The following is a 21,665-nucleotide window of genomic DNA, read 5'->3' on the forward strand; positions in this document are numbered from 1 at the left end:
AATTTTATTTGCTGATTAAGCAACGTTTTACTTAAATGGATCTATTCATCAACACAATTGTCAATCCTGCCCTGCGAACAATCCTCATTGGGTGCACAGGCTGCATATCCACAAAAACTCGATGTATGGATGGGTATAATCGGCCCCCAGCCCACCGGATTATGTTGAGGATTTCGAGTAAGTACCTCGATGAGAGATTTTCCCTAGGAGAAAGATCAGTAGAAGAGGCGGAATGAAATGGCCGCCACGATCTCCAGATCTTACGCCGCGTGATTTTTTTTAGGGGACTTGGAGCAATTCGTTTACAAAAACACACCACAAACTTTAGATGATTTACGTCTTAGAATTCAAATAAAATTAGAATTAATAATGGAAGCAACAGTGGATAATTGTATGGGAAAGTTCGAAGAACAACTCAGTCGCTGCCAAATTATTACTAGAGCCCAATTTGAGCATTGGTTGTAGGAATTTCAATTTTGTCTGATGTAAAAATGAGTTGCCTTATTTCGTATCTAATAATTGGATTTTTTACGGGAACTGTAGATCCAATTTTTGTTCCGAGCATACCGTTGCATCCCTTACTGAATCAGATTCTCGGCTGAAAATATAATAAGAAGTTAGTAGGAGGTAATTGATAAAAGGGTGAAACTTTTTAACATCGAAAATAATGCATTAACTGCCTTTTTTGAAAAGTTATAACTGTGTTGCGATACTTTTTACAAGCGCCGTATAAGAGAGACTCATTAGTGAGCACCTCCTGTAGTGTCTAAATTGAGTTTTCTCAAACTTAAAACTGTAAGCCTCGCTTGCAGCTTTCAATGGCATCCGAGATAGTTAACAACTCAGAATGATAACCCGAAAGTAATTAAGTCCGGTGCAAAATCTGTCCTCAAATGCAACCCCGCATGACCCTTTGACCGAACGGCTTTTCTGGTCGCCACTTAAACACCGAGTTAAGATAATACGCGCGGTCGGGGCCCTAATTCCCATATTAATAGTATTTACGCCCTGATTTGTTACAATAGGCGGATGAGGGTAAATTGGTTCGGAGCTTCCGAACAAGACATTCCCGAAATTAATTAACGCTAAGCCGAACGCCATCTTCCTGTAAATAAGGTAATTGAACCATAAATTACTCCTGCGAGATAAAAGATTAGCGGTCTCGGATCGATCTTGATTGTTATCGCTCTAGAACCGACTTGGTTCTTGTTTATTTGGTTTGCTGGGCCCGTGTTGTACTGTGCGATTAGCATTTAACATGCCCGCTAGTTACACTAATAGCGTATTTGCATACTGTTTCAGCATTGCGCCCAGGGGTTTAGGTTCTTCCCAGGCAACATCTTGGCTCAACCTAATCGAAATATAATTACCGATAAATTCATCAATACATTCGAGGCGATCGAGGCGATCGAGGTTCGGAGTTTTGAAACAACAATGCAGAGATATTTCTAAACAAGACTCGGGCAACTTCTCTTTACCCAAGTTCGGCCCTAATGTCCCAAACCCGCAAAAGTAGATTTAAAGTTACCAACTCCCCGAATAGTTCTTTCTAAGACCGCTCCCTCAATATCGAGAACTTTTGCCCGAATAGTGAATCGAAAAAGTTTCCAAATTTAATTTGCGAAACTTCGCTGACCCTTTACATGTGTCTTTCATGTTCCCAACCTTCTCGATAAATGTCCTTTTCAATTAGGATCGCTAAAGTTTGTCAGAAATGTGGTCACGATAGTTGAAACGGAATTTTCTTTTCAGGGTTTCTGAACGCCAACACTGACCCTTACTCAAAGAATCCGGCTAACTACGGCCTTATGGACCAAATCGCTGCTCTTCATTGGATCCAGGAGAATATTGCATTCTTCGGAGGTGACTCCACGAACGTCACCCTTTTAGGGCACGGGACCGGAGCCGCTTGTGTCAATTTCTTACTTACATCTAGTGCAGTTCCTGAAGGTACGACAATATTTTTTCTTATTACTAAATGCAAATGGCCCGGTTTCGGAAGGCAATTACCGTAAAGCCTCCGCATAATAGCAAGCACAATATCCCCTTTATCTAGCTTTACTGTTGCTTAATCTTGAGACGTCAGCAGATATGCCTTAAACAAATGGGACGCAATGAATCCGGGCCTAATGGCCTTTCGGCTCAGCCATTGATAAAACGCCATGGCAAATGTGAAATAAGCATTACTGCCAAGGTTATCGGTATTCAGAACTAGGAATCCGGCCAATATTCCCATCCCCGTACGTGTAATTTGCTTTCTAATACGTGCCCTTTGATATTGCGATGGCGGTATTGGGTTTTCGGGTTGTTTATTACCAGGGACGTGTTCATATTGCCTGAAGACTCGTTTGTATTGCAATACCTACCTACCAAGACGTCTCCGAGATGCAGCAGTTTATTTGACTTGTTGTTATTCCAGACATTAAACGAGGAGCTTGCAGCTAATTACCATCAGAGCATTTTCCTATCTCACTATTTACCAGGCATCTCACTTTCTTAGGATACTTTAATATGCAAATTTCCTTAATTAAATCACCGTCCTTTTTTGCAAACAGTTCCTTGAAAGTAACAAATTAAGTAAGTAAAGAACTCCCCCGCACAGGTAATAGTCTAATGGGGCCAGATCTGGTGGGCGTGCCGGTCAAGGTACGTTCGTGTTGTTTGAAAAGCAGTTTTTATCGTTTAACTCGTCAGATTGCCCCAAGACGGATTTCTGCGAGAAACTTAGGGAAGTTCCTTGCAAAAATTTACGAAATTTTAAATATTCAAATCCTGCTAAGAAGTCCTTGGGCCCTCTAAATTAAAAGAACGGATTTCTCGTTTTTCTTTCTCATTCTCCAACGAGCCGGGGGAAATTTTCTTACGAATTTTAAGAAACGAATTAATCTACATGCGTATATTCTTTGCGGGACACCTCAAACAACATTCAATTTCCTGCAACATAATGTAGTGGTAACAGTGGGATAGCCGGAAATTTACCCATCTCAGGGCCGACAACGGCTTAATTGACGGATGTCATTAATAATCGTGAAATTTAGGTCGGGATGTTTGGTTATTATAATTAAAGACGGTCCTAGTTATCGGCTTTCGTATTGCTCATATCTGCGTTGGGGGAGTCCCTGATGTGGAGCGCAATTTGTGTAAATGCGCCCGCACTAATTTAAACCAAGTTTTCTGTAATGAGGCCTTTAGAACTCGAAAACAAGGCGGAAAATTCCTAGAACTTTGTTCGCCAAGAACAATCAACTAACTTACTTAGAAGCATTATTTGAGCGGTTCGACTCTTCTAACTTTTATCCGGGATAAATCTGGAAAATCACATTTAATTGCGCTATAATGAGGAACAAGGCAGGTGCATGCGCTTCGTCCTGGAGGTTTTCCATTAAACGAGAGGGCAATTGTTGGATCAATCATATATAATGTCTGAGTCAACAGGAATAAAAGTGCCTACTTCAGGCATTCCATAGATACAAAATCAACTCTCCGACTCGCTCTGTCCATTACACAATCCATTTAAACTTACTTCGGAGATTTATATAGGAAAGTTAAAAGCTTCTCCGCACGAAAACAATTTCAGTGCTGCCAATTTCGATCTCGTTACTCAACCCGGATTGGTCTGAGAGTTATCAAATCTTTACCTTCCGCAACGTTTACTTTGGTTTTAATTCTCTAAAAGCCAACCACAACTTCGCCGATACTTTGAATTTTTCTTAGCAATTTTCCATTTCCAGGGCTGCTTTTCCATAGGGCGATCCTGATGTCAGGTTCGGCCCTTAGTCCCTGGGCTTTAGTGCAAGAACCTTCGAGGTACGCGGCTTTGGTGGCCATTCATGCCAATTGCTCACCTGAACTGTCTCACCCGCATCTCCTCAAGTGCCTAAGAGATAAACCTTTGGAGACCCTTATGACCACTCCAGTGATGGTGCCAGAGTTTTCTTTCGCATTTGGACCAAGTGTTGATGGGGTGGTGATTGACACCGGAGAACCACCGGGTGAGTTGTGTTTTGCCCGAGGGGCACAAAACTATTTTGTTTGCTCGGCCGATTGAAATTTGATATTCTAAAGCAAATTTGGGTTTTCTCGCAGTTTCTACGAGTACTGAACTCAGCACAAACACGATTTTCCATCTCAATGTTTCGGAATTAGATTTACGAGTTTTAGCCAACGTAATAAGCAATTTCGATCTCATTCTCTGATCTCCGAGACCAAATTTTCGTACTTTCTAAAGATATTAGCAAACAATTTACGTCTGACATGAGAATAGAGGGTCGCAGACCACGGACTTGTTGTTACAACTAAATCAATAAACAATGAAGCCTCAAAGTGCCGGAGTTTACCGATAACCGATATTATTTAACATTTCCGAACTTGGGCTCATCTTGGGAAAGTGCCATGATTTGCATTACAATGGAGCCTGGAAATAACGCTTCTGTTCCCTTCCCAGGTGGCGAAGCCCCGCATTACACAGACTACGACAGCGGAGCAGGAACCACAGGGAAAACATCCAAAGGGGAACCCCAGAATGCTATAAATATTCTCAATAGTGTTCTTTTGAGGAAATCCGTCATTTCGAAGCTTAGTAGATACGATTTGCTGCTGGGAGTGGTTAAAGCAGAGGCCTATTTCGCATTCAATGGCGAAGACGTACAGGTGAGTTGAATTTGGGCCAAATCTCGGAGCAATTCGTAAAAAATCCCTTGATAATCTAATAAGTTTCTGCTTTCAAAACGAAGCCTGTCTAATTTGCAATCCAATCACGCATCAATAGTACATGAGGTCCTTTCATGAGCGAAAAATCCACCATGAGCATTTTCCATTTGGATTTTTAATAAGGAATTTAAAATTCTCTTTGAACGTGGAGTTAATTTAAGGAAAAAATAAATATCATCCGAGATAGATAAGAGATCAGAATCCACAAACTTCCTCCTTAGCCATGTCTATGTAGTTATATGGCAAAATAAAACATCTAAGTATGTTGAGCGAATTTTAAAATTTTCCAGTCTTCCTTTCACGAATTACTGAGTTAGTTAGATTTCGAATAAAAAAAAAGAGAAAAATAGCCAGAAAACCCTTAAGACGAGCAGTTAGGAGCGTCTCTTGATCGGGGAATAACGACTTTTGGTATAAAAAAGCAGCTGGATTAAACAGTAGGCATTTAGGACTAACCCCAGAAGCTCAGAGATGAGTCAAGGCTTTTGAGCTTTGGCGTTTATTTTTTTGCCTGAAACGGGACTGTTGGGAGTTACGTGGGATCACGGCTTATTAGCGCCAACGAGCGAACGAATCGCGATTCTCAAATGCGGCAAATCTTGAGCCGTATTTACACATTTTCGCGTCATTTCTTAGTCTCAAACTGAGCAGTCTGGGGTTAAATCGCCCAGAGAGGCGGATATTTTTTGCGGTTTTCATCTCCCTTTTATGTACTTTGTGGTGGATTTCAATCTACGAAAAGTCGAAAATCGCATAAACCTGTGGAACGCGACTGTGAATAAGCAAAACGAATATTGAAGCAAAGAAATTTCTACCGAAAATATTCAAATATTGAAGAGATATGGGAGGAACTCCATTTGAAAACCGAATCAAATTTAGCTCAAGGATAAAAGTTGAAGACGCAACTGCCGCTCCAATTACATGATCGATGCACCAGCGCTCATTTTCGAATTTTTCCCTAAGTTGAAGAAAAATTGGAAATGTTCTAAGAAAGGCAATATCGCCGGTGAGAGTTCTTTGTCTCGATCGAATGCGCGAGAAATCTTTACCATGAAGCAATGGTCATCGAAAAAATTGGTCGCTTTGAAGCCATGATAAGGTTTAGTTTGTAGGTAAGACTTCTGCGTGTATAACGAATTAGGTGGCACGTATGTGCCTAGGGTGCGTAGGGAGTGTGTAATGTTCAAATCCCAAAGACAGTGATGTAATATGCATGTCTTCCACGTACTCGACTACCGGGTCAAAATTGATAATGGGAGTGTGTACGGATTGAATAAAAATGGTGGTATGAACGTGTGTCTTTGAGTTGGTTATTTGTAGCATTCCTAGCACGACCAGACGCGTGACAATATATGTTAATGATTTCACCGTTTTCCGTTTAACTATAAACAGTTTACGTGATTTTGACTTTATTTTTCTGGTGTGTGGTTCATAAATTAATAGCTCTTCATCATTCACGCAACCTTGATGCATGATAATACACGGGCCCACAATGCTCGCATGATTACTGCTTTCCCTGGCAAGGTTCAAATCACGCGATTTGTCTGGCCCGCCCGACGTCCGGATTTGAATCCGATAGAGCATATTTGGGATGAGACAAAAACGCGCTCCTAGAAATTCCAGAGAGCTTCGCGAAATGCTGGAGCAAGAATGAGATAATTTTCCGTAGAATGTGATCCGAAAGCTGATTCGAGGCGTGCCTCGTCGCCTACAAGATATTGTTACTGCCAGAGGCGGAAATGCTCGATAATGAAGTCCGAAAAACTTTCATGCTCGGGATAAATGTTAGTTCTTCAATTTCATTGTTTTTAATGCGTTTTGCAGGAATTCCTTTTCATTCGAGCAGGGTTGACAAAACCACGTAATAATAAAATTTTAGTAAATTATATTAAGGGCGAAAAAAAATTTGAATGGACTCTGGGCTATTAAATGAAATGCAAATTACGAGGTGACCCTAGTTTTATGCTCGGGAGCGTAGTTCTTCACCTCCTCATTCCTTCAACAACATAAAATTTTTGAGACGCCACTGATCGCATTTGTTTTATTTCATTTAATTAGTAGGTACTTGTAGAAGCTTTGTAAGTTTTACACAGCTCAAATATCAAAAGTGCCAGACGCCATTTCACCGGCTATCGCCAATATCCACAATAAGACCCAACACCACGCGATATAAAAGTCCACTAATGTTTCAATGAAACTTTCCGACAATTTTCCGACCTCCCGGGGGTATTTTTCAACGAAAATTCGTAAAATTACCCCAGTTCTAGCGGCTGGACAATTGCAGCTCTAATGCTAGTAAAATGCATCTGTTAGGCAATGTAAATCACTGGATCTGTTCGGTGCATTACTGAACAATGTTAATAGGTGTCAGCCAAACCTGCCGGCACGCAGTTCACGTATTCAATGGAGCACGAGGCTCGTGATTTCCAAAACTCACAAAATTGAGCCTTTTAAGAACTCCATTTGCCTGTCCGCCGATAACAATAAATAAATTCATATCTCCGGCCCTTGTGCAAGACGTGTTCAATTTTCTTGTCGCTCGGGACGGGACAATCTGCATAGACTCGTGCAGGTCTTTACTGCATTTTAGTTTTTACTCATCGACTTGATATAATAGCGAATAACATGCAGGTTTCTCAATTGATCGAAATTCCCGGTATCAACGATTCGAATAGGGTGAACGTGCCTGAAAGCTGCTCTTTGAAATTTCACGTTGCAAATCCGATCAGTGCCGTCAGCTCGGATAAAAGACCGGATTTTTCCAGGCCTTCGGACCTGACAGATGAGGCGCGTTAAAACTGAAGTCGCATCGTGGATTTCCATAATTTATGCACTCCCATGCGAGGCCTTATGGGGGCGCACTGGGTCGGTGTCACCATCACGGCGAGTACTTGGGAGCTATCGAACACATTTGAATTAGGGCCAGTCACCGTAATTCCATTTACACTATGTATGACACGTTATTGAATCTAAATTGCAAATTCCCCGACGAACGAATTATCGTTCTGAATTTGGCATTTTAAACATCGCCCTAATTGTTACGGTAATTTATGCCTGCATTAGACCGCAAATAATGGAAGATATTGATGTGGGGGGGTCATGCATTCGCTGTAATTTATTCCCTTGGGAGAGTACAATTATGGAAGCTTTGCGGCCGGGAGAAGAGAGAATTATTTATTTAAATAAAAAGTAATAGTCCAGACAGCGAAATTAAACGAACGATGCAATTTCCGCTATCTCGCCCAAACGGATAAATCATAATTCGGTCGTAGTTTGAAACTTTGCCAACTGCCATTGTTCGCCCGTTCTGTAATTGAGTTATCGGCCGGAAGTGAGACGACATCGATCGATTGCAGTCTTGGTCTTTTCATGTGCCACCCGCAAGCCGAGGACTTTTAACCGAGTCCAGATTGGTTTATAATGAAGTTTGCTCTTTTCAGTACGGCATCGAAGCTGATCGACGAACCAAGATCCTGAGGACCTTCGTCAAGAACACGTACAGCTACCATTTGAGCGAAATCCTTGCAACAATCGTCAACGAGTATACGGATTGGGAGAAGCCCGTGCAGCACCCCATCAACATCCGGGATGAAACCTTGGAAGCCCTTTCCGACGCTCAGTTTGTAGCTCCAGTAGTACATACCGCGGATTTGCACTCGGCCGAGCACCGAAACTCCTACTTGTACGTCTTTGACTATCAAACCAAGTTCGGGGACTATCAGCAGGTAAGATCCTTTTAACAGAATTTTAATTAATTTGTGAGAGAGCGCCGGAAGCTAGGAAAAATCCATTAATACTGGGTTATTAATTGGGACTTTAAACACAGGCCGCTTTCATTAAACGGGCTCTTTAATATTCAAAAACTGTTTTTGTGCGGACTATGGGGAATTTTTAATTTCGCGTTCCAACTTGTCCAGAAGCTGGGAAGTATTCGACAATTCCGATCCTGCATCCATCTGGTATGGTTCGAAAATAGACCCAAAGTACCCGACCTACCATTAAAACGAAATGGAAAATGATACATTATTTCTCAACTTAGTCTACGTTGACATTGAAGCACTTTCCGCAGCGATTTGTATATTTATAGCTTCGAACGTTTTAAAATTTGCAGCATCCTCGACCCTCATATTACTGGCAAATCTCTCTGTGCCGAGTCATTTCTTCCAGTTCGGAAATAGAAAATAATATGAGAGGGCTAAATCTGGTATGTGGGATGGCCGAGGAAAAAATTCGAAAACGAGTTAATTGATTGTGGCCATCGCGACGCAATGGGCTGATGCGTTGCTTTGATGAAAAAATACTTTTTTTTCTTTAGAGCGATAATTAATAAAAATTATCCCACGTGCATCCCAAAAAACTTTCGCCATAACATTTCCTGGAGATCAAACGGTTTTCGCCTTCTTTAGAGCCGACTCTCTCATTTAAGTTTTGACTACTCTTTCGTCGCAGATGTACAATGATGGACTTACTTTCATTCATGGTTACGAATCGACGCAAAAACCGAGCTTTACTGCTGCGAAATTTTGTCGAACACTCCCTTCAAACATCCACACAGCACTAGTTCTATGCAATTGTGAGTAATCGGGGCAGCCATCTTGCGCACAGCTTTCTCCTCTCCAATTTTCCGGTCAAAATGCGATATACAGCACTTTTTGAAATGCCCATCTTCCGGTTTGTTGTCACAGTTTTGTGGATTTTCACCACAATATCTGGAGTGTCGGCAAGTTGACCACAGTGAAGTTCGTTTTGACGACGTTTAAACTTCACCACTCGACATTTTACAGTTGTTAACGAAGGAGCAGATTCCCCCAAACTAGAATCTCACTCCGCTTTAATATTAGATACACTAAGAACTTTCAATTAAAAGTATTGAATCACGTATCGATGCTTAACGGCTCCAAGACGAGCACAAATCAGCGTAACGTTAAACTTAGACTTAAGCTTTTTAAGGTTAGGTGTGTGTGATGTAAGCAAAGTTTTAACAAAACATCGCCGCCATCTACATGTCTGGTTGGGTACTTCTGGAACTATCCTCGCACTAATGACATGAGGTATAAACTTTCACCGCGGTTTTCTGTGATTGAATCACGCCTAAAAAGTACTATCATAGGCATCCAATCTCTAACGTAGAAAATAGTTTTCACTTGAATATTCGCTGATTACAGTCGATTTTATTGCCGAATATTCAAAGTGTACTCTTTTGCCCATATGTCAGCTGTACCCCCTGATGGATTGACTAGAAAATTGAATGTAAAACCAGACGAACCCTGTAACAACTTTTGATTTATAGCTGCAAACACATTTTACAATTACCTTGAACTCCACGTATGAAAAAGTCCTCTGCGGAGTTTGAGCACGAGCATTATGTATCACCGATACAACCTTAAGTCTATTAATACACATTTTGCAACCGCACAACCTCTAGAATGCCCTTTTCGTGAGCGTTTTCCTGGAGGAAATACGGTGTCTTTGTAGCTTTTGTAACAATTTTCAAGTTTTATAGCCCCAAAGAAAACATTAAATTAGAACAGCAAATATTGCACCTCTGGCGCTTTTATAATCCTAAGTTATTAAGGCTCTAAATCATCCATACAGAAACAACCACTCCCCAAGGAATCCGTCGAATTACCTGAATTCTATCCATGCACAAACGAGGTCCATATTACTACACTCAGCTACGAACTTGCTCCACATACATGACTAGCATCCTTTGAGGTAAGAACACACACACAACCAGAAGGCCCGCTATGCAAAAGCGCTGATTACAATAAGCACCAGAGGCAAGACGTGACAAAGTGGGGTCTAGACTATCTTGCAGACTCCATTCCGTATTCCGCCTTAATCAATTCGGTTGCCAGAGCTGGAACGGAGCACATTCCATCATTCTAATTAGAAAAATTTATCAGCCCTCCTTAAAAAAAAAAAGAGGCCATGCCACTGGGAGGAGGAAGAAGTTCTATTTCCGGACGGATTTGTTTTATTAGCGTGGGCGAGACATGAAGTTAACAGCTCCGTTAATATTTCATTACAACATTAAATGGAGTTGAGCAAGTTATTAAACTTACTTTTCAGCAAATTTTCGGTTAACTAATGCGGTGTTTAAGCGATGGCTATAAAATCTAAGCAGTGAAGTGGGCTAATTCCTTTTTAAAATTCGAAACGACTCCTTAGCGGGCCGCATTTTAATGTATTTCGCGGTGCTTGGGGGGTGCTGACTTTAAATAAACTCCCCACGTCCCTGGGGAAATCCATCAAAATCTGGGTTGCGAGAAAATTATTTCCATCCAATTACTAGTCGGTTCTCTATTTTCCAAATTTAGAGCGCTCTATTTTGTTGTCGCCGGAAACGTTCGAAACACAATGGGGAAATAAAAGAAGTAGACTTGCACGATTCGGTGGCGTGCGATTTACGTGCCGTTTTATCAGATACATTCGGTTGCTTAACGCTGTATTTTGCTTTAAAACTTTCAAATTGACGTTGACTTTCGAACACCTAAAACTTGAAACAAATATTTAAGTTTTAATTGGAAAACTCCCGGCCCTCATCGCCGTAGTATGTCTAATTGCACGTGGGAAATAGCTACGTTTCGCTATTGATTTTTTTTTTTTTTTTGTTAAACTAATAGGCAAATATCGTGTCGGGTCTGCAGTAATGGCAACAAAGCCACGTCCATAATACAGTTTCGGCAAAACCCTTGATTTCCTACCTATTACAGTTAACAAAGCTTAATGCACCAACCAGCAAACCCTTCCACAATGTGTCGAATCAAATTTGGCAACAGGCAAAAATGCGAAACATTCCATGTGGGGGGTAAACAAAAAAAAACATTTTAATCTCGATAATAACGTTTGCTTTTGTGTTTTGTACCATTCATATGCTGTTTGACGTATTTAAAAATTGTATTAATTTTTCAAACAAATTGCGGTTTGAAACAAAAACTGTTTAATGGCCATCCTGCTCCTCGGGCAAGTTCATCAGCGAGGGCCGGGACGAGTTCCTGGAAGCCAATTAATTAAGAAGTTTAATAAAGAGTCGTGGATAACTGGGCCCTTTGAAGACGACGGGTTAATGAGTCTCAGGAGGTGGAATACTCTTTTGGGATACACATTCCAGTGCTGATATGGCTGCATGAGACAAAAGCGCCCTTTGAGCCTTGATTGTATTTGCCTCCAGTAAATCCAATAACATTTTTGGCATTTTGTTGCTCTCGTTAACAAAGACATATTATTTTGTACCATCATGAGATTTAGAGATCGGAATTTGTGATGAAATACCTGAGCACATTTGAGAACCAGACCTGAGCGAAATTGAGAGCTGGCAGTGCTTTGATTTTGGGCCTGGCAAAGCGGAGATATAAACTCTGGGTTTGGCTGTAGGTCGATAGACGAGACGATGACAGGCTGGATATGGCAGAATGATTGGTTTTCAAGTGCGTTCAATTAATATCTCTAAATAATCTATATTCATCGCTCTTTCGCGGCATCGCGGATCTAAATGAAAATCAAAATTTCGGTTCGTCGTGAATCAATGCAATTCCGATGGTTAAAGAAAAAAAAAGGAAAAATTGCAACCATACAAATTTGTTATATTTTTAAAGGTGACAACGCAGCGATTACTCCCTGAAAACGTTTTTGTATAGTGGTCTCTCTTGCACTCATTGGCGTTTTAAATGTAGTCGCTTTATTGGGTTGGACAAGTGAACGTCGCTGCGTTGCCATTTATTAATATTTTTAGAACTGCATTATTGGAGCGCTGGCAGGTTTATTTGTTCCTTTACTACATTATCGATTCTTGGCCATATTTCCCTGGAAACAATGTTCTTAAAAAGAAGCGATAAGAGGAATAATGGAAGAGAAAAAGGAGAGTATTGGTCAGGCTTTTGTTCTTCCATTGAATTATCTCTCTGTCCTCATTTCTCCCGAATTCATTTACTGGATTAGAAAATTCCCAACCCTCATCACTCGTATATCGTACCTTTCTATCAATTAAACCGCTCTGATGAAATTTAAGTTGAGACACCGTATAATCCTCATGCCAATTTCATGCTAACTAGAGTATGCTCTTCTCCAATTTCTTAGATATTCCCGAGCCCAAAGTGATAATTCAAGAAACTCCCTAAAGCAATATGCAACGCATTTCCTTGCTTATTAGGCTCGGTAATTGCCCCGGCTTATTTCGACAGGTGGTTCTACCTCTAATCTTGTTAAATTAATCGGTTGTAATGGCGTGTGAGGATATTTAAGGAATAGGGTTTTAACTGATCATTTCCTGCCTAGTGAAGCTCGTTGGTAACGTTAAAAAAGCGCGGAAAAATTCCTGAATAATCGGTCTCGAGGTGAAAAAAAAGTCCTTTTCAAACCTCGTTATCTGTTGACACAGTCAGTATTTCCGGTGGCTCCAACACCTTATCAGCCTTCCTCAGGTTTTGTTTTACTTTTTCCGTGGTTCTTGGTAATTAATTTTTCCAGGCAATGAAAGAGAGGGCATTTAAGACACCAACAGAGTAAGAAAAAAGGCTGCGGCAACACAAACGAACCAAAATAAGAATAAAGAAAATAAATTGCTTGAATAATTTAAAGCGGACCAGATGCAGGACTCCCTCAGGAAAAGCTCGCCCGACATACAGTCCGATAGTGGAAATTACTCGGATGCAAGTTCTTTTATTTCCTCAGTAACTCGACTGTGTAAAGCGGCATTTTGTCGCCCTGGTGATAAATGCAAGACCAGTCACTTCGGTAAATTAAATACATTTGCCTTTAGAATAGCCCCCGGATTGGTTCGTGAACTGCTAACGTAAGTTTCGAAATTTGGCTGTTTAGTGAATTCCTCTTGGGATTAATGGTTAAAGTTTAAGTTACGGAATTGAGATTGAATTATCAATGAGGCCTGTAATATCTCTGAAATATCACGGCCTAAATGCATCCACGCAGGCAGAGGTAAAAAACGAGTTTATTCTGCACGCTCGCCCGAGTGAGTTATTGCTTCCTTTTATTTATGTCGAATATTCCGGCATGTTCGGATAGCAAAATATTCGATGAGGGATGGATCGAGCACCTACAGCAGTACGACTTCAAAATTGAGCGCCCCCAAGGAAAGTTTGATAGAAAAGCGGAAGCTTCATCTAGAAGATTGTGTGATGAAAAATCTTGGCATTGTCGAAGAGTAGAGCATCGTGAAGGACTCAAGAGAACTTCCGTAGCACTAGAGGCTTGCTTAACACGCAAGAACTGCTAGACGAACATACCGAAAGTTCGGCCATTGGATTTGGGTGTTTGGCGAAATTAAATATAAAGGGCTCAAATGGCCTGAGATCGCTAATAGGAATGTGGTTTTGCAGGTATTGGGACCTCAGGTGGGGACAAATTAAGGATGGCCAACGGAACTTCCGCAGCTTCCACAAAAAAGGTGGGGAAGTTGCCCAAACTAAGCTAAATTTCGGAAGGCCCTTATAGAGTGCGTTCGTTTGGAAACTTACCACCCCAAATGTTGTAAAAACGGAAATATGTATGAAGGCACTGATCAAGGTGGTCTTCCAGATTGCGAGGGAGAACAATCTTGATATTATCTACGTAAACCTGATAGTCACCCCTTTCGCCCGCTTTCCCCGATTGAAAATTTTAAATTAAACCCTCCCCCAGGGGCACCTCATGCTGAAGTTAATTTAAAGTGTAAAATATCGGTGTATTAAAAAACTCGACTTGTCAAAGCGTTTTGGAAAAAATCACGGGAAAAGAGAAGAAAAATCTAGTTAATGTTACATATCAATGGAACGGAGAACGTTAACTTATCCACACATATCAAATGTACAGAAATGATGTTTTTACCCTTGCAATTTTGTAACATTTAAATCCCTAGATGCTCAAAATAATTTCCATTCCGTGATAAACACAAATCCAAGTCGAATTCCTGTCGAAATCTTTGAAAATTGTCTTTCATACAAGCTCGAAAATTGATTGCACGTATTTGAAATGATGCAGTCAGCTTTTGCTTGATTTTTCGAAAAAGCTTTGACAAATCGAATTTCTTAAAACACCGATAATTTATACTTCTAATTACCTCTAATATGAGGTGCAACTCAGTAGGGAGTGCCATTTACAATTTTCAACTGGGAGTAGGGGAGTGGCAAGGGGTGAGTATTAAGTGTACCCAGATAATGTAGAAGGCGTTTCCCTCCGCAACTTGGAAGACCATTTACCTTCACATGTATTCCCGTTTTCACGATATTTGGTAAGTTTGCAGATGGGCACACTGTGTGGTCATGAAAAAGATAAACGATCTGGCTAAAGGATCGAGAGGACTCCCAGAGCAAAGTTGAAAGTCGTTTATCTAGATTGATTTACCAAATACCATGATGGTCGGTCTGTTGGAGCCCGACAACTTTAAGAGAGCCGTGTTCCCACTGGCGCGCAGTCGCCGTTGATAAGATGCGGAAAATGCTTCACCGTGGGCATTCGACCGAGTGCTTTATTGCTTCCTTTTATGTTCGTCGAATATTCTGGCATTAAAAAAAAATGGAAAAGTGCGTAACATAATTATGGACTCTTCTAGCCATGAGATCTTTAGCTATAGAAACAGGATTTGATAGCAGCAAGCTTAACTAAAACTTACTTTATACTGAACAACAACTGAACTGCCACTGGAGAAGTGACCAGGGACCAGCTACAGTTTTTCTGTAGTTCCTCTGGAAAGTCACTAGTCGTCCCCGTCTGACTCTACGCGCAGCTCCAGCTCAAGGCTTTCCGCACTTTAAAGGCAAGAATGCACGGGGCCGTAGTAGAGGGACGCCTATGGAAAAAAACTTGTATAAGAGGTTTTGTGCGGGCTTTTATGCTGGTCTTTGACGATTTAATTAAATATAAACAGGGTCGTCCTATAAAGCAACTTGAAGGAAACTTTTTTAAATGCCCTCTCTTGGAAATGAGCCTCATCTATTACAAAGAGCCTTCATCGTAAGATAATTTGAAATGGAAAATAAGCCATACATGCATATTACATTTGACCTACCCCTCCAGATGTCTTTACCAGGAACTGGCTCTTAAGTTTTCCGAACAATATTAAAGTACAATTCCACCAACGAGAGAGGAAATATACTTGTGTAAATAAAACCGGAGAGCGTGCTATGAATACTTTAAGCCGCAAAGTTTAAACAATAGAATTCCAAGGATAGAATTTATAGTTTCAAAATGGGGTATGGTGATTTGGAGTTGTAAAAAACGCATGCGAAGGGCCTCCGTAATTATCAAATTAATCAGTAGAATAATCGCGTTTATCAATATCTTGAGGGCCCCAAGACACACTACCCTCGCTACCTAAAGCGAAATTTAATTTGCCCCGTACATTAAGGACTTTATCCCGAACAAGATCCTTCATTAGTTTCCTTAATTAATTACAGAGACAGGGGTGTATCCACGGAGAAGAACTGCCCTACTTGTTCGGAGCGCCCCTCGTCGGGGGTTTCATGCATTTCGGCCGAAACTACACTAAATCAGAAGTAATTCTCTCCGAGATTACGATGATCTACTGGAGCAATTTCGCTAGGACCGGGTAAGTGTTCGACATACCCCCAAAACTACACTGAAAATAATTAATTTACCTGGCTAACGAGGAACCTTTTGAATATGAATCTTCTCCAATAGGTGGGAATAAGAGGGGGTGATTTATCACCAGGAAAACCGAGGGGATGTGAATAATTGAAAATCATTTATCCTCCAAGCTCGGTTTCCACTAAAGTAGTTTTTGCCTCTTGCCAAAGGGGATTTATATAAATTGGAGACGATTAGTCCGCCAGATTGTTTTACATGAAGAAACGGCCCTCTTTTAAACCTCCTTCTTTGAATCGTTCCAGCTTTGAAAATTCACGTCAGGCTGTTTGTAAATTTATGATATAGGGAGGCATTTATTTTATAACTTTATTCCTCGACCGTAACATCCCGCTTTCGAACAGCCATCCATTTGACCCGGAATCATAAAAACGAGATCCGTTCTATTTCGGTTGGCAAAGTTTTCAAAATATCCAAATCGATTTTGCAGCCCTGCCGGGTGAGAAACTCCCTATTATATCGAACAAAAATTAATGCCATCGGTAAACTCGCAACAAAATTATTATCTAGAGGCCGAGCGAGTTCCTTCCCACTTTACCGCATTGTTCAATTAAGAGCTCTTTAAGCAGGTTATTAAATATGGATCAAAGCCATTCAAGCTGGGCCACAGCACACACTCGTCGACATGAGGCCACCTCAAACACTAATGTTTAGTTAATCTGGCAACAAGAACACAAAGCCCCGTTTGTGAACCGAGATGGGGAGTGTTTACCAGATACTTCGCTTGTAAGCCTTAATATTTACTTCAGAACTGCCCCATAAATACAACTATTAGCCGACGATCTCCTGTTTGCCCCTTTGTCCGAGCAATATCCCTGCAACCGTTAAAGCCAATTTCGCAAATTTAAACGTTTTACAGGAATCCGAACGAGCAGCAGGAAATTGACCACGCCAGACAAGATAAGGCCAGATTTAAGAACGTGGAGTGGACCGCGTATGAGGCCGCCCACAAGAAGTACTTGACTTTAGGTGAGTGCCAACGAATTTATTTATGGCCCCAAGCTAATCATTTTGCCCGTTTGCGCCGGACACGTTTCCCGAAGTCTGGATTGGAATATTAAGGCAAATCGGGATTTATGTAATGGCCTGCACTTACTCCCTAATTTATTTCGAAACAAAAAGGTGAATGTGCACCGCTAGCGATGTTTTAGGACCATAAATCGGGACAGGAACCTTGCAGACTTATTTTAACTTATCATTTATAATAGTTCGCACAACCACCAGTTTCTTTTCGGAAGGAAAATCGGCCGATTTCATTGAACAGCGACAAGCTCAATTTCACGATTTTATTAGGTTGACGCCATGCCATGCCTGGACAGAAAAAAGTTACCAATATTCACGTGAAAAATTAATTAGGAATTTCCTAACAGGTGGGATCATTTCGGGAATTTCTGTCGATAGTGGCAACCGTGCGATGGTGCGGGTTCGCCATGTGATGGCCAAAGAACCAATCGCGCCACGCGGGATGCAGTAGTCGCGTCGCGCGGCGTTGTCGCTTTCAACTTGTTCGATGCAAATTTCCCCAATCGACAATCACAGAAGTGTTGATAAAGTACTTTTAATGTACGAGAGTAGTCCCAGAGGTGCTCGATCTAATACTTAAAAACTCTTAACTTACTTTAGTTTCCTTCGAGACTGGCACATAGAAGCTCCGATTGCTTCAAAATAGGCACCAATCTCGAACTCACCCCCTTCGCTATTGGCAAATCTCTTTCCACCAAGCCCCTTTCTTAAAATTTGAAAGTAGAAAATAATCTGAGGAGGCTAAATCTGGCGTGTAGGGAGAGCGAGGAGAAAGTTCGCAATCAAGTTGATTCATTTTGGCCATCGATGGTTGGATTAGCTCGGACCTTTCGAATGAAATTATTGAATCACGTATTGATGATGAATGTTTTCCATGTTTGCAAATTCTCTATAATCATTCACTGAAAACGATTTCAAAACAAACACAAATCAACACTTTAGGCATCGGTGTTTTAAGGTTATGTCTTTGTAATATAGACAAAAAGGTTGTCACCTATATGTCAGATCGGGTACTTCTGGGACTTCCCTCATTGCCCTGAAAACATACATCAAATCAACCACCTCAACGAGCTCTGGGAGCCTGCACAAGCGCGAATGTAAAAGCTCAATTTCTTTCAAAGACATCGTGGCATATTGATACCGACTCTGAAAGTTCTCTATTAACTAAAGAAGTATAAAATTGCATTTCCAGAGCTCCTGGCAGTTAATTGAGGAATCCAAAGTCAACACAGGATTCTAATCAGCTTTATTTCTGCTGAAAGTGGTCAAAAGCTTTAGAATTTTCTTCGAGCGTCGAAATCTCGGAAATTCTGCACTGTCTCAACAAGCGGATTCTGCGATTTTCGAAATGGGTTATTACCTCTAAATTGCGGTTTCTCAAACTGAATTTTCAAGATATTCGATGATATTTATTTTTACGCACATGAAGGACAAAGGATCCCGCATAAATTCGTTAAAAATTGAAAGAAATCTGTTTCCTAGATATGCTGGATGACGTCAAATATTGTTTTAAGTTGTGCATTTTTCGATGGAATAGACTTGCAGGCAGGGTTATCCATATAGTAGACGAGTGTACTTTTTCATTTTTTTTATGGAACCCCATGTATATGGTGACGGTTTCGAGTTCTTTGACAAATTCTGAACTTATTTCATGTGACATGCCCATGGCTAAATTTAATAGATTTCGAAAAAAATACAAAAAATAGAAATAACCATGGAATTAATAATACTTAAAAAAGACAACAATAAGAACTACTACAGTCTAATGTATTAAATGTTCGAACTATGTCCTGGTGGTTAATCCTAACCTGAAGTTGACCGCGGGATAACCGCAATTCGAATTTCTCAAGAACTTCTTTCATCATTTGAGGGAGTATTTGTCGAGCTTCTGTAGAAACTTGATTCTTCAACTCTTATATTGTATTGTTGGGTTTATTTAAATAGACCTTATATTTCAGCAAACCCCCAAAAAAAGAAACTCCATAGGGGTGAGGTCAGGCGATCTAGCAGGCCACTCTAATAGCGATATTGCGCACACATTTCAATGACGCCACAATATACATGGGGTTCCATAAACGAATAAAAGTTCAAGTATTTTCATGAAAAATATCTTTTTCAATTTTTAACGAATTTATGCGGAGCTTTTGGCTTTTTATGTACATCCACCGCTTCCATTTTCCGAAACAAGTTCGTATTACCTTGTAGCACTATCCAGACCTGTCTTAAAAGGCTGCAACTCTACTTATGTTTAGCAGATTATAGATAGTGCGGTTCGGAAACTGGGTTGCAGAAAATTCACTCAATGCTTCGCCATTATCAGAACCAATTTGCGCTTAAACTAATTTATCCTGCTTTAGCCCCGTTGAATGTAAAACCTGCCCCATTAGGACGCGAGGGTGGAATACTAAGGCAATTGGAGATTTATAGAACGACCACTACTCACCGATTTATATTAAATCAATGAGACGAATGCTCGCAATTCCACTGCTCTTGCTGGGTTCTTTCCTGAGATTTATGTCCAATCAACTGCTTAATTAACCTGTTTATATTTATTCCCAAAATTTAATTTAGTAGAGAGGTCTAAAAAACGGCAGAAAAAAGCGGCGATGTCGTGGATTCCATAGTCGAAGCTTTAACGAGATTCTATTGAAACTGAGCTCAAGCTCGCGGGGAGTCGTAAAAAACCTTTTCACAAGATACTTTAGTAGATTTTTGGAGAGTAAAATGTTGCTTTTACAGATCAAAAACCGAAGCTTAAGAACCACTATCGGGCGCACAGACTGAGCTTTTGGTTGAACTTGGTGCCGGACCTGCACAAACCTGGAGGGGATGATGTGCCAGCTTCCCATCACGAACTGACCGACGATGATGAACCCTTACCGAAACTTCCGTCCTTGAACCCCAGGAAACTGCCAACCACCGAAACTCCTACAGAATTGAAGACGATCTTCGGTAACGGCTCATCGATATTGGCCACAGTAGCTGACTCCACTGAGAGAGTTGAAGAACTAGGTAAGAGGATTCTGGGAGCATTAATTTAGAAGCACCGATTTCTTGTCGGTTTAGGTGGCATTAGCACCACCCAGCACCCCATCGAGGACGGTTTTGCCGCCTATTCAACGGCCCTCAGCGTCACCATAGCCATCGGCTGCTCCCTTCTCATCCTCAACGTCCTCATATTCGCGGGTGTCTACTACCAAAGGGACAAGTCTCGCATGAACGAAAACGGGGGGCATCAGCCCAAGAAGAGGAACGAGAACGGGCAAATGCCCAACAACATCTGCGGGGATTTGGAGTCGAGCATCATCGGCGTCAAGGGAGATCCCGCCACCATCCTGGGCCACCACCACTCGCACCACCAACTGCCGCCCCCCGAATTTGCGGATTTGCCCCAGAACAACGCAACGTTGCCCCGACATCAGAAAGTGAGCATGCGCCAAGAAAATCAGCCCTTGTTGAGCACGCACAGTATACAGCTGATCAACACTGGTACTTTGACCAAGAAAAACACGCAGCTGAACGCGAAACAGACGAGTACGATGGAAGAACTGCGCGTGTGACAGGAGGACGTATATTTGTGATCTGCGCAAGTGATACGACTGTCGTTGCTCAAGCTGAGTCGCGCCGCGTAAAGAAGTTTCTAAAAGCGTTGTGATCCAGTCCATTAACGGGCCCTTAAAATAAGGGATGCAATTATCACCCATTTAATAAACACCCCTTTCCAATAAAATTTTAGTAAATTCCATTTAATTTACAGTGATTTACCTGACGGAGAAACAATGGGCGTGAATTTGTAGATAAATTGTAAATATAATCGTACTGTTAAAATAGGCATTAATTAAAGGGTGAATGGATAGTATAAACGACTAAAACAATTTTCGATTTTGAAAAAGCCAGAGATGGCCGGTTTCCACTGGCTGCCTCGGAAACAGACACTTTTCAAATTGAAAGCACATTTTTACCTTCCATCTTTGTAATTACGGCGCGAATGACTTGTACATAGTTAGACTAAAATGAAATGTTAAATAAATTATCATAAAAGAGACAAAAGTATTTCATTTCACTACTTTTAGGGCGAACATTTCACAGCGAAAGATGCATTTTTCGACAAGATAAAAGCGAAAAACAACAAACAAACATATTTATCTTCATGAATTTCTAGGCGTTTTTGTAGCTTCGGAGCAGCTGTGAGTGACCTGGGAAACAAGGTTAAAAAACCTTTGAGTAACCCGAGCTGACCCCACTGAAGAGTGCTGTTTCCAATTTCGGAAACCGGGCTTAAAGACGTCCTTCTCGTAATTTAGAGACATAAATCGGACAAAAATTTCGCG

The 21,665-nt window shown here is 41.0% G+C and overlaps 1 protein-coding gene across 1 annotated transcript in view; it reads left to right on the plus strand.

Moving 5' to 3' along the window:
- Positions 1–21,372, plus strand: part of Nlg3 (Neuroligin 3) — a 92,149-nt gene extending 70,777 nt beyond the window's left edge. Inside the window, exons 3-10 of the mRNA XM_066287676.1 lie at positions 1,753–1,950; positions 3,732–3,992; positions 4,445–4,650; positions 8,151–8,435; positions 16,104–16,255; positions 17,171–17,280; positions 20,074–20,346; positions 20,401–21,372. Coding sequence (XP_066143773.1) covers positions 1,753–1,950; positions 3,732–3,992; positions 4,445–4,650; positions 8,151–8,435; positions 16,104–16,255; positions 17,171–17,280; positions 20,074–20,346; positions 20,401–20,894 — 1,979 coding nt within the window. The 3' untranslated portion in view covers positions 20,895–21,372. The remainder of the gene's footprint in view (positions 1–1,752; positions 1,951–3,731; positions 3,993–4,444; positions 4,651–8,150; positions 8,436–16,103; positions 16,256–17,170; positions 17,281–20,073; positions 20,347–20,400) is intronic.
- Positions 21,373–21,665: the final 293 nt, after the last annotated feature.

The sequence above is a fragment of the Euwallacea fornicatus genome, chromosome 11 (assembly GCF_040115645.1).
Source record: "Euwallacea fornicatus isolate EFF26 chromosome 11, ASM4011564v1, whole genome shotgun sequence".
In the NCBI taxonomy this organism is placed as follows: Eukaryota; Metazoa; Arthropoda; class Insecta; order Coleoptera; family Curculionidae; genus Euwallacea; species Euwallacea fornicatus.